Source organism: Vanellus vanellus (genome assembly GCF_965231255.1).
Source record: "Vanellus vanellus genome assembly, chromosome: 9".
In the NCBI taxonomy this organism is placed as follows: Eukaryota; Metazoa; Chordata; class Aves; order Charadriiformes; family Charadriidae; genus Vanellus; species Vanellus vanellus.
Genome location: NC_138914.1, coordinates 9453226 through 9466079, shown reverse-complemented (window position 1 = coordinate 9466079; position 12854 = coordinate 9453226). Strand labels below are relative to the sequence as shown.

General features: G+C 52.6%; 1 protein-coding gene across 1 annotated transcript; it reads right to left on the bottom strand.

Annotated features, from left to right (window-relative positions):
* Positions 1-323: 323 nt before the first annotated feature.
* Positions 324-5097, bottom strand: BHLHE40 (basic helix-loop-helix family member e40). Its single transcript, XM_082487484.1, has 5 exons — positions 4814-5097; positions 4624-4693; positions 4324-4431; positions 3655-3778; positions 324-2623 (listed from the first exon to the last, which is right to left on the bottom strand). The coding sequence occupies exons 1-5, from the start codon at positions 4891-4893 to the stop codon at positions 1764-1766; spliced, it is 1242 nt and encodes a 413-aa protein (XP_082343610.1). The 5' UTR covers positions 4894-5097; the 3' UTR covers positions 324-1763.
* Positions 5098-12854: the final 7757 nt, after the last annotated feature.

Genomic DNA, 12854 nt, shown 5'->3' with positions numbered 1-12854 from the left:
CTGCTCGCCTTTGCTGCCTCGGACCACACGAAATCACCCTGCTCAAATATTTACAAGCACAGGAGGCAAACCCTTATCTTCCACAGGAAAAGAATTATTTTATTAAGTATTTTTAAACAACTACTTAACATTTACTCAAGATAAAAATATGTACAATATCCCACCTTGAAGAAGGCTCCAAAATATAAACACTGTACCTCTCCCTAGAGAAAAACAAAAAAATTCTTCTCTTCAAAAAAAAAAAAGACAACCCAAAAACAAGAATACATTCATATTTCTCACTTCTTTATGCTCAAGTAGTTATACAAATAATAGACATCTGAAACGCTTTACCTTTTAATATATTTATATAATATATATATTTATAACAGGATTTTACAAATAAAGGCAACAACTGTATACCAAAAAAAACAAAAACCAACAACAAAATAAACGTTAGAACACAATCTGCAATCAAGCATAGTGCATCTCAACAGCTGGTGCAATGGGAGGGCGAAATGAAAATCCATACAACGGGGTTTCTGGACACGAGTTCTCAAAACCAATAAGGAAAAAAAAAAAACCAAAACCCAGCACTGCATTTTGCAGTGAAGTTTTCTTTTTTTTTTTTCATTAAAAAAAGAGCCAAATTGGACACGGTGTTCCTCTGCGGAGAAAGACCCTCGCCGTTTAATGGGACAAGTGTCAGCACCCGAACCCTCTTTATTTAATACAGTAATGTGGGCCAGGGTTTGCCAAGGAGACTACGGAATTCAGACGCTCAAACCCCACCGGGATTAGACTCCTTTGAAAATCCCAGCCTTGTCATTTTTCAAAGGCACTGACAGGGGCATATTCAGCGGGCACCGTGCCGTCGGCTCCGGCTGAATTGCTCCCTCTTGCACGAAGCTCTCGACTCGCCACGCGCCAGGACGTCACCGGCTGGGCCCCCGCCGCCAGCGCTCCCAAAACCATTGGGGTTTCCCACGGACTAGACCCGGCGAAAGCGCCCAGCGGCAGCGGGAGAGAGGCCTGGAGTCAGGTGCGACACGCAAAGTGATCCTCGGGGTATTTTCTCCCCTACCCTGCCCAAACTAGCAGCTCAAGTTACAGGAAGGGGCGCGTGTTAATTTATTTATTAGATGTACGCCATGTAAAGCTTCCAAGCAGCATCTACGTTTTATTTCTTAAAAAATATATATATATATATATCAGCAAAGGTGTGGAGAGAAACCCGTCTTAAGTCTACCTGACTGTGCATGACCACTGCTCTGCTCCTCCTATCGCTGTCGGTGGCATTGCCACCACCACCGCGCCCGTCGCTTGGACACCGGCGACTGATGGGGCACTGAAATCAGTTCAGCTCAAACTACGGGCAGTGGGGCCGTTGCCTTAAAAGCCCTTATGAGAAGTACCGTATTTTTATAGTCACAGACCCTAAAGCCAAGTTTGCCTAATGGACTATTTTTTCACAGCTTTGCAATATAGTCGCAGCTGACCAAGTCAACGGTTGTTCTGTAGACGTGGAGAGGGAGGAAGGTAAGGGATAAAGCAGAAAAACCTTTTTTGGTGTTTTTTTTTGTTTGTTTGTTTTTTTCTTTTGGAAGTAGTTCTGAATCGCTAACCTGGGTGCATCCTTCATCCTTCTCCAAGCTACCTGACAAGTCAGAGAAAAGGGGATTTAACTTTCTACGCGCAGTGAACCTTATCCCCACACCTCAGTCCAGCCAATATATAAAACAGTCTCAAACTAAAAAAAAAAAAAAAAAAAAGTCACACTGCGCTTAGTCTTTGGTTTCCAAGTTCAAAGGAGGAATCTGCTTCAAAGCCTGAAGCAGAGCCGAGGAGTCGATAGGGGAATGGGCCGGGACAGGAGAAGGGAGTCTCTGGGGCATCAGCAGAGGTGGGGAGATTTTATCGGGGTTCATGAAGCCCGTCAGCGCTGCGGCGGAGGCCGGGAGGCTGGGGTACAGGACGGGTACGGATGCCGGGTACCAGCACTTCTCCAGCATGGGCAGATAGGCTGTTGCGGATGGTGGGATCAAATAGAAAGGCAGGCACAGGGGGGGCTGGTGCGCGTGGGGGCCCAGGAAGCCGCTGGAGGAGCCCATCATGTCGCTGCCGAAAGGGCCCTCAGCCTCTGGCGACTCCAACCTGCTCCTTTTGGCCGGCGGGTCCTCAGTCTCCTGCTTAATAGAGCTTATTCTCTCCTGGACGGCGTACTTGAGTTCGGTATCCTTTTTGAAATACTGCTGTTCAGATTTGGAGTCACTTTTCTCCAGCTCTCCCCCATACCCGCTGTCCGTGTCCGTGTCGCTGCCGCTCTGCTCCCCACTGGAGTGAGCAAATGTCCTCTGGATCACGGGCACGCAGTTTTTCCCGTGGCCCTCTGCCGCTTTGGTCAAGGAGACGGGTTTCTCTTTCAAGTCCACCATTTTAGGAGGGATGTCTCCGGGCTTGCGGCCGGCTCCTCCCTGGAGCACCTCGGAGGCCATTCGGTGCAGATGGCTGACCAGCTGGGACGACTTCAGGTCCTTGCCGTTCTCGTGCTTCGCCAGGTATTGCAGCATTTCCTTGGCACACATCTGGAAACCGGATCGAAACATTTCCTGGCTGGAGTCGAGGTTTCTTGATGACAGGTCACCTGAGGAAACATTAACAGAAAGAAATTAAAAATTAACAATGTGCTAAATAGTTCCGTTACCATCTTCGAGGGGGACTGGAGGCAATACCAAACTTTGGTTACAGCCCAGCTGGAGAGGTGAACTCCATGGGCAACTGGAATTTTGCAGACATTCCCCTGATTTCTGCTTAAGCGTGCATTTTTATTTCAACATCCCTCTGTCCGCTTTTACATAATAACTCTAAACTTTTTTTTTTTAGTTCTGTATTTACCGTATACGCCACCTTCAACAGGTGCTGAAGGACGGAGCGAAGGAGTGAGTCAAGCCGGTGCCTTCTGCGGGGAACACCCCAGGGAAGGCAGTCAGCTCCTCGCCTTCCACCTCCGGGCAGAGACCTCCTGGCTCACGTCTACCCCCAGCAGCTCCGCCAACCTCGGGCGGTTTTGCTTCAGCTTAAAGCTCTATTGCACTCCCTGTGGCTGTCAGAGCAGTGGAAGGCTCTTCAGAAAAACTAAATTTTACTTTATCAGATTCACGTGAGTGCCACATGTGAAAACAGAAGGAGGAAGTACATCTAAAATATGATAAGCTGATGCACCGGGTCCCCTCTCTGCCTGCAGAACACAGGCCAGCCCATTTTACAAAGAGACCTAAAAAAGGTGCGTATAAAAAACAGATTTACATGTATTTTCAGAAAACAAACAAACAAACAGTACTGGGTTTGATCCAAAGCTCATGAACACAAATGGAAAGATTCAAACGGCTTTGGAAAGAACCTCACAGCAAACCTGGGCTTTAAATAAAACTACTTAAAATCCAATTTAATTTCAGAACACCTCCACAGGGCACTCTACATCGACCACATTGAGAAACACATCTTTTTTTTGCGAAAGCTCACAAGCAAAATGAGAGAAAACAACGGCGATTAAAGGCAAGGACTCCTGCCCCCTCCCTCCTCAGGAACGAAGTGTCACAACTGCATTTCAAAGACTCGGAGAGAAAGTCCATCAAGCGCACGCAGGTTCTCACACGACACGATTTGAATACTCACCCGCTTGTAAACCATTCTGCAAAGCAATTATTTTCTGCTGCTGCTGCTCAATGAGATTGGTCAGGGCTTTCACATGCTTCAAGGTGAGCTCGAGAACCACAGCCTTCTCCAGGTGACCGAGAGTCTGAAAGCAAAGGGACAGGTTGGCGTCTGCCGCGGGGTCGGCCACGCACGCAGGAGCCTGGCGGGGCTGCCAACGTTTGCCAAGTAACAGCGGAAGCACCGACGCAGTTTGGAGAAAAGGCTCAAAGGCAGAGCCTTGATCCCACACAGCACAGGACTACGAACCACAGCATTCCCTGAAAACAAATTTCAAAGCAGGCTGCAGAAAAGGCTATCGGGGACTCTTACGGGGATTTTCAGTCCTGCCGCATAGCTCAAAGAGAAGTATTTTATTTATCAGTTCTGCTGCCCCTGCTGGCATTGTGACCTTAGCCCAGGGGGACCCGGCTGGGGGGGGGGCAGAGGGGGGCGAGTCCCTCATCTCACCAAGCCACTCAGGGACTCCGCTCCCGGGAAAGTTTGGGATGCGCTCCTGAGCCCGCCGCGGGGCAGGGAGCACAAGGGGGAGCAAAGAAAAGAAAAAGCGGGGGGGGAAGGAAAAAAACACCCAACAAAACCCCCCGAATCCCTACTGAAACGAGGCAGAGCGCGGGCGGTGGTGCGTACCGTCAGCTTGAGGTGCTCAGGCAGCAGGTCCTTCAGCTGGGCGATGCACTCGTTGATCCTGTCGCGCCTCTTCTTCTCGATGAGGCGGTGGGGCAGCTTGTAGGTCTCCTGCCGAGGCAGCGGTGGGTCAGCGCTCCGCGGGGGCAGCGCGGCCATCGCTCCCTCTCCCTTCCCTCTGGGTCGTCCCCGTCCCTCCCCCCCCAACTCCCCAAATAACGGGGCCACCCGCAGGGAGAAGCCCCTCCGCCGGGAAAACTTTCCTTCTCCCCCCCACCCACTCACCCACCCTCCACGATTTACCTTATTGTCCTCGCTTCTCTTTAACCCTCTCCTGGGCTTGTAAACTTGGTACACGTGGGCGAAGTCCAGCCTGCAGGGGCGACAAGCAAAGCAGCGGAGTTACCCCCGGGGAGAAGCCGCTCCTCCTCATCCTCCTCATCCTCCTCATCCTCATCCTCCTCCCTCCCGAGCCCCCTCCGCCGCCGCTTACCCCGGCAGGTCTCCGCTCTCCAGGGCGGGCATCTTGCCCAGGCAGACGGGCGGGGGTTGCGCGCTGGGGATGCGCTCCATAGCGGCTGGAAAAAAGGTGCGGGAACCCTCCACCGAAGCGCGGCAGGGTTGGGAAGGGGAGGGGAAAAGGGGTAAAAAGGGGGGGAAACCGGACCCCCGAGCTCAAGGCGGGTTGTTCATCCCGCGTCTCTTCCCCGGGCTGAAGGAGCGGCGGGGCGGCGACGGGGCCGGGTTAAATGCGGGCGAGTGGGTGGACGGGAGCGACGTGCGTTACCCTGTGACTACCGGCACGTCTGGCGGCCGACGGGGCGGGCGGGACGGGCTTCCCCCCCACCCCCCCTTCTCCCTCTCCTCTTCCCTCCCTCCATCACATGAGCCTCACGTGTCGGTAGCGCTGCCGCCGCCGTGCAACGTGCCCGGGGGGGAGGCGGGAGCGCACCGGGTTGTGCTGAGAACCGGAGGGGACCTGGTGGCGGCGCGGTGTGGTCCCCCACCCCCCACCCCGGGGCGGAGGGATGCTCCGGTTCCCACGGCCGGGTCGACACGTGTCGGATGAGTCCGGTGTCCCCGACGGGATCGCGGAGATGGGGAGACAGGAGTTGGGGAGGGGATACACACCATCGCAGCTTGGCAGAATGGGTTGAAACGCTTTTACCCGCTCAGCTACAGGCTTAGAGGCTGCTTACCCACCTCCTCGAATACAAAAAATACCCACCCCCCAAAAATAACCCCCCAAAAGAGGCATAAGCACAGCCCCGGATTGAATCTGCTGCCTCAGAACTCGAGAGAGGTGGGATAAAATAACCCCTGAGTCACTCTAAGGGCAGTATGGCACTGGAGTTGAGGAGGTTTTCATGCTTTTGCAAAGCAATTGTTGGATACTGGTGGTCGCGAAGCACTGAGCAGGATGGTAATGGTGTGTACCTGCCAAAGCAAACCTCCTCTTGAAGGGCTTTGGTCATTTTTTTTTTTTTTTTCCCCTGATGAATGCTGAACAAGTAGAGGCAAGCTCATCAGATAAAAGGCACATTTGCCGAGATAAGGTAATAGCAGAACTCCAGCACAGAGCCTCTGCTATCGCCTCGGAGAGTCCTGGTCCACTCCACCTCGGGAGGAATCTGAGGTCAGGAGGTATTACGTGAGAGCACAGAGATTTTTATGCGTGCGATGGAGACAGACCTTTTAAGGCTCACCCCAGCTGAAGGTGCATGTCATTACCAGGAGGAATCCTAAGGGAGGTCAGGGCCTCACAGAAATCTGCTAGCTGTAAATGCAAGGTTTGTAAAAACCAAAAAAAATCCTCTTTACAAGGTCCCAGCTGCATCTCCAGCATAAACAATGCAGCACTGGGTCAGCAGCATGGAGCTCCCCAAAAGCAGATGCTTCGGTTGTCCCACTCGATCTGGTCTTCTTGGTATTTCATGTCTGAGCCTGTGAACCTGGTGTTTATGGCCATGAACTGGTCACCGATGTTGAGGGTCTGCCGTGTTGCTGCAGACCCAAACTACCGCAGAGGAGAGGACTTAGGGACTGAAAATGAAGAGCTGGGTTTAAATGGGGGCAGGATCACAGCTCCAGCCCACGGACTTCTCAAAGCAGAGATTGTCTTCCATACAGGCACTGAACAAATTCAGCAATAACCATCAGAAAAGATGAAACTGATGTGTTTGTCCCTTTCCGCAGTTCAGGGGAAAGTAAGCAGCCTAAATAACGGGGACTGAATCAGAGGGGTCTTTCTCTCTCTGCCCTGAAGAGCCAAGCTGTTATTTTACAAACAAAGGGGGGAAAAAATACATACAGTTTTTAATCCCTCCCATCACTGACCCTCTGTCCGAGGCAACAGAAATAATTAGAGCTTGCTGCAGCTGATTGCTAGTGAAAAATGAGGTTCGGGGCCAACCTGCTCTGCATTTTAAGTTCAGACTCCCAGTGTACGTGGACAGTTTCATGCCCATGAATTGGCTGACTCCTGCATGCTCTTTCAGATATTCGGTACATTCCTGCAGTGGGTGGTGAGCTACAAATCAGGGTCAGAGGTAATCCCCAATTATTTAGCCCTTTTACTGTTCTCGTGCTTGCCAAACAATTCTCCATATCAGGATTTACTCATGACCTTAAGGGACGTTGCCAAGGATTTAGGAGTCCCCCTAAAAAGAGGATCCAAATGAAGTTATTACATTCTTGGGCATCGAGTTAGATTGCTGGAGAGTTGAATTACATTTTCCTGGGGATCAGTTTTCACAAGCTAGAGCTGATGCAATCATCAATTTGCCTTCTTGATTTTGTTTGCCGAATTATTTCTTCGTGGAGGGTTCCTTTGCAACATATGATTGAGGCAGTAGCAAAATGTTTAAAAAAGCTTAATTTTTCTAAAGCCGTTTGTTGAGCAGCAGGTCTCCTGAGCGAAGGGCTGAGAGTCACAGGACAGCGGCAGCTCGTGTCCAAGGGGGATTTGCAGTTATTTACAGAGGCAGTAAAAGGGGAGGGTTTGGGAGGTGGTCCGACCAGTGCTGAGGGCAGGCTGGGGGGGGGGGGGGAGGGCGAGCCCCAGGACCTGCCCCTTCCCCACCGCTGTCCCCTTCCGACCGCGGCGATTTGGGGGGTAAACGTTCCGAAAATCCCTGGCATCGACGTCTGATCGGAGACTATGTGGGCAGCACTGGGAGTTAACAGATGGGTTGTGGATTCAAGCTTACGATAAGGTTACTGAGGGTGGTTTTGTTTTAAAATGTCTCTTACTTAATATATCCATGAAGGCCAGGCATGTGCCTGTGGCCTGTAATCAAATCGCTGACTCTCCCTCTCTCTCATTTCCAGCAATCTCGTTTCAGGTTTCTGGCACCGGAGGTGAAAGAACAGCCATGCCCCGGCTGGACGCGGGGGTTACGGCGTGCCGGAGGCGCTGCCTGCACACAGGTAGCCCTCAGCATCTGGCGGGCGCCCTCGAGGCCTCCATAATTAATACCCATTACTTTTTGCAGAAGGAAGAGTTTCTGTGGTAGCCAAACCGTCTCTAAGAGAGCCAGGGGAGCGGGGTGCGTGCCTTGCCCAGCCTGTGCTCGGTAAACATGGTGGCTCTTCTTCCCAGCCAGGCGGCTCTCCAGCCTCTGGGATGGCCGCGAAGGTCCTCGGTGGGCAGCAGGGTGCTGTCAGCCATGCAGGACGGTACCTCCATCCAACGCCCACCGCCTCGCTGCAGCCTGTGGGCTGCGGTACTGCAGCATCTTGGTCAACGTAGGACATATCAAGCCTGGAGCGCTCAGGATCAGCAGCTCCCAGGAGAGCTGCGTGTCTGATTTCTCAAGCACACTGTCTCGGGCACATGTAGGAGACCCCGCACCCCTCAGCTGAAGGCAGGATCCCGAAAGGGGCACTGTGGGACTTAACAGGAAGGGTTTGTCCCCCACCGGGGCTCTGCCTCGTCCTTCTGGTAGCCTGGAGGTAGTTGCAAAAGCTTGAATTTAGCGTGAAGTCTGGTGGTTTCAGCTGCGTGCGCGTGTGACTCACTATCTCAATAGCACAGCTGGCCGCGCTCACGGCCGTGATGAAAGGAATCGTCCGCAAGTTAGAATAAGTCGAGATTTATTATTGCCCGTACGTGCACCCATCTCTGCTTAATTACATGGGTTTAGGCTACCATGGAGTCTGCTTGGACAAAACACTGGGAGAGCCAGGCGAGAGCTGCTGTCTCTGGGGTGTGCCGGGCAAGCGAAGGGCCCCCCGCGGGCGCTGCCCCGGATCGCTGCCGGGCACGTGAGAGCTGTGGGTATGACGCTGGCACCGCTCAGCGAAACTTGCCCGAGGACTATTCAAATGAAAGCCATTCCCCTCTTTGAGCGGAGATGTTTGCCAGCAATCCAGCGTAGCAGTGGGAGGAATATGTAGGTGGAAACTATTTGGAAGTGGCAAAAACTTGTGGACATTACAATTCCTAATAAGAGACTTTAGCCCCCTTTGATACTCAGTTTAATAAAACGCGCCGGCTTCCCGGCGGTGACATCCTGCCCTGCCTCGCGCCGCCAGCCAAACCCAGGCAGCCAAGGAGCGCACGCTGTGTAACCAGTTCCCCGCCGGCTGGTTGCACCATCTCGTGAGAAAGACCTCCGGGCGTGCACGGCCACGTACACCCCCCCGGCCGCGCACCCGGTCACAGCCCGACCCTGCCAGCACGGACCACAGCCCCAAGACCCCGGCCGTACATGGCGTAAGAGCCATTTCCAAGGTGAGGACGTCACTCGTGCCCCTGCTGCTGTCCCTGGGCTGTGCGGCCTCTGTGGAGCTCAGGTGGGGCAGGGGATGGCGCGGGGGTGCGGGACGGGGCCACCAGCCCAGCCGGCACAGGAGCGGCAGTCGCTTCTCGCCCCCACCCCCCGAGTGACAGCGTTGTCTGGTGGATGCTTTGCACAATGGTATCTGATCACATTCCTCCTTCTGCCTAACATCAAACAGTGAGTCAGCGATGAAGCCTCATCAGATGTCTCTCTGCTTCGGCTTTCATATCTGAAAAGCAGAGAGGATGGTGCTCTGCAAGTATGCAAAGCAAAGAAAGTAGGGTGCCTTTAGATCTGCGACTTGGAAAATACCACAGCTTTTAACGACAGCATTATTTATTTTTCCGCTGGCATCCACATACCCCAGCAGGAATCAAAACCACCGGGGCTGGGGAGATTGTCTTCTTTCTGGAGGATGCAGGTAACAACAGCTACAGGGCCAAACTGTGTCACGTCTGAGTCAAATATTAACACAAGAAGTATTCTGAACTTGCTAACTGGATTTAAAAAATTACCACCCCCCCAAAAAAAAAAAAAAAATAAAGCCAGAACAGGCAGAAGAAGAGGCCGGGAGTATGTTGCTTCTGCAGTTCATGTCAGGACACGGAGGAGTTAAACCCTGACCGCCAAACCTTGAGCCCGTTGGACAAGGTCTGTGCTAGCCGCGTGCTCATGGCATATACCGTGCCCGTTGATCGGTTCAGGGGGACCCGGTTCAAACCGTAAACATCGTTAGCAGCAGCAGCGGTAGAGCAAAGGCTGTTTGTCAGCGCTCCTGGCAGAGGTGAAGACTGCCGCAGTTCGGCACAGGAAGCTGGCCGGGACAAAAACTGGCAGAGAGCTCAAGCAGTGCCACGAGGAACCCAGCTGAACTTCTGCAGGGACACCATCAGCTCCCGTGGCTGGAGATAAGGCGGAACAAGCCCATGTACTGCGTGTGGACGTGCTTAGCCCAGTCAGGTCCTTGTAGGCTTGCGTGATGTCCCCACGGCTGGCTGAGGGCTGCAGTTGTCCCGGTTAACCGGGGCTGCTTAAGGTGTGTGGATGGCTGATGATGCTGGGAGAAGAAAAGGGCTTCTCCGCACTCTAACTCGCTAGGAGTTAACGAACATTTGACCCCTTTGAATAAACGGGATGCAAAGAAAACGCAGGCAGTAGGGGAGATGCAGGTGCACGGGCTCCTTCGTAACAGGCCAGATGATAAACCATACCCACGGGATTGTTTCCTAGTCAGGCAGACTTAGAAAACACTTGGAAGTGAATACCATTAAGCTCCAGGGTAGTCTGGAGCAGCCGTGAGAGAACATAACCAGTCATTTTCTAAATAAGAAGTCAGACCTCTGAATCCAGATCCACCTCCTCCCAAACTCCCGGTCTGATCCCATGTGCATCACGAGCCAGATGTGGCTTGGGCATTACTCCTGCTGCAAATTCAGCTGAAATAAGCACGAACGGGAATTAAACGGAATAGGAAATATTCACAGTGGATTTGTGCCTAATCAAGATTACGCGCAGTTTTGCTGACTGCGTTCCTCTGGCGCGAAACAGGACCGCTCCGCACCGGGCGGCCGCCCTGATGCCATGCTGCAGTCGGGCTCCTCACCTAAAAACCACCTGGAGGGGAACGTGCCCATATTTACACCGAAAATACAGCCCACCGGGACAGAGCAAAAGGCAAAGTACACCCAAGGCATCCCTAGGAAAGGAACTAGTTGACAGGAATGTCTCTCATAGTGCCCTTCCCTGTGTATCAGAAGTGATCTGGCTGAGAAGTCCTGGAGCAAACCACAACTGAGGGTGTTGCTGTCTTCCCCAAATACTTTCTCTAATGAGGTTTTTAAATAGTTTTGCCCCGCCTACACTGGCAGCCAGAGCACTTTCATCTCCAGGTGAATGGGAACCGAGGTGGGACTCTGCTGTCTGCTGGGGAGGATCATTTCCATATTGCAGCCGAGGCGGCGAGGCTGGCAGGCAAAACCCGCGCGATGGCAGGGGAGCGCTCGCGCCCCGAGATGCCTGCTGATCGTGGCGCAAATATTAACCGCGCGCAGCAGCGTTTGAAGTGCAAAGAGCACCCCGGCAGCGTGGGTTCGCAGGAGAGGAGGTGCGTTTCGGTTACACCTTCACGCCGATGAGAACGGCGCAGCAGCGAGCAGGTAGCCGCTGTGAAAATGGGGTTTGCGAACAGGACTCAGTTTGTTGCAACCTGTACTTACGGGTGCTCTGAGTAACCACACACCTTTCATTCTTAGGTGGCAAAGATCACGTCTATCCGAGAGGGGTTTTTTTTTCTGGTGGGTGTGGAAGTACTTTCCACACCTCGCCCCCTTCTCCGGCTGCCGGCGGAGCAGCGCTGACGTGCAGCCTGGGAGGCGAGCGCTCGCCCACCCTCCTGCGCGCAGCCCAAGAGGAGTCCGGGAGGCGCTTTGCACCTCCGTGGGTTCCTCTCCCGCAGGGATGCCAGAGCACGTACGGCCTTGGCCTCGCACAACCGCTTTGTGGGGCTGTGCGGGGGACCTGAGAGGTCAGACGGTGCTTTGAGCATTTTTCTTTTTTTTTCTAAGGGAAAAAGAATCATTTCATCAGGAAATATTCCCATGGCCTATATCCCAATAATCTGGGGAAATATAAATGGCCACACAAGCTCATTACAACTGTCCCTTCTGATTTTATAAACTGTACGTCTGTATAATGAAAATAAAGTCCCAGCCCTGAAGAGCTGCAAACATCTGCAGCTGCTGCCCAGATGTGGCTGCCCGGAGCCTCTGCAAAGGTTTCAGGGGAAAGCCCCCGTCTGCCTCGCACATAATGCCAAAACAGAGGACAGAGGTTGCGTTTTATAAACCTCGACCAAGGAGACATTAAGCGCCTTTGATCTCCAGATATAAAAATGATCTTTTGATTTAAGATTATGAAAATGAATAACCATCTGCTAAGAAACAGCTACGGACCCACGTTTTATTGAGGCCATATGGTGTCCAGGGCTTCTACGTATGAATTCAATTAGCTGCTTGTGTCTGCGTCAGTAATTCTGTATCCACCCAGTCATGTTTTTGGAACAAATATTATAATATTCCCATGGATCCTCCAGACAGTGGGAGGTGTTTCCTTCACTGTGAAGGTTTTGGGAAGTGATGACTTTGTCTCATTTCCATCGTTCCCTACTCTGCGTTTCTCATCCCTTGCTTCTCAAGGCTTGGAGCTTTCCCCAGCGCCTCTGAGCCAGCTGTGGTGCTGAGTAAAGACATCCCCGACTCCAGTTTGCCCGTCAGGGCTCACACTTCGGCTTTCCCTATCACCCTCATGGGGGACCTCTCCCATACACCTCTCCTACACCGGGACTGAGTTTGCAGCGTTATTGAGGATATAATCCATTTCTAACCTAAGCCAGACCAACCCCGGTCTCCTTTCCAGGGTGCTTACCCAGGGTTTGCTCAGGGCTCAGCTCTGCTGAGAGCAAGGTACCTATTGCCACCTCCTTGCAATCGGGAAGGGTGGCGTGATGTAAAGATACAGCCCTTTTAATAGGGTGCAGAAGGGTGGGAATGACCAGTTGCCTGACCGGCCACCCGCCCCGGCAGACAGACGGCTTTCCTGCCCGGGCAGCCAGCCTATGCAGAACCCAATTAGCTGCTATAATCTTTCAAATCTAATAATCTGGAAATCCCTTTTATTTCTTTTTTTTTTTTTTTTTTAAAGGTGTGGCTCGGCACCATGCGCTGTAGTCAGCAAGCTGCATATTTGCACCGA

What these genes read in the sequence shown, in the direction of transcription:
- BHLHE40 (XM_082487484.1), bottom strand. Translation starts at nt 4,893, where the DNA reads ATGGAGCGCATCCCCAGCGCGCAACCCCCGCCCGTCTGCCTGGGCAAG. An exon ending in AGAGAAGCGAGGACAATAAG is followed by an intron (nt 4,432 to 4,623) that starts GTAAATCGTGGA and finishes CTGCCTCGGCAG; the next exon opens with GAGACCTACAAGCTGCCCCA. An exon ending in GCAGAATGGTTTACAAGCGG is followed by an intron (nt 2,624 to 3,654) that starts GTGAGTATTCAA and finishes ATGTTTCCTCAG; the next exon opens with GTGACCTGTCATCAAGAAAC.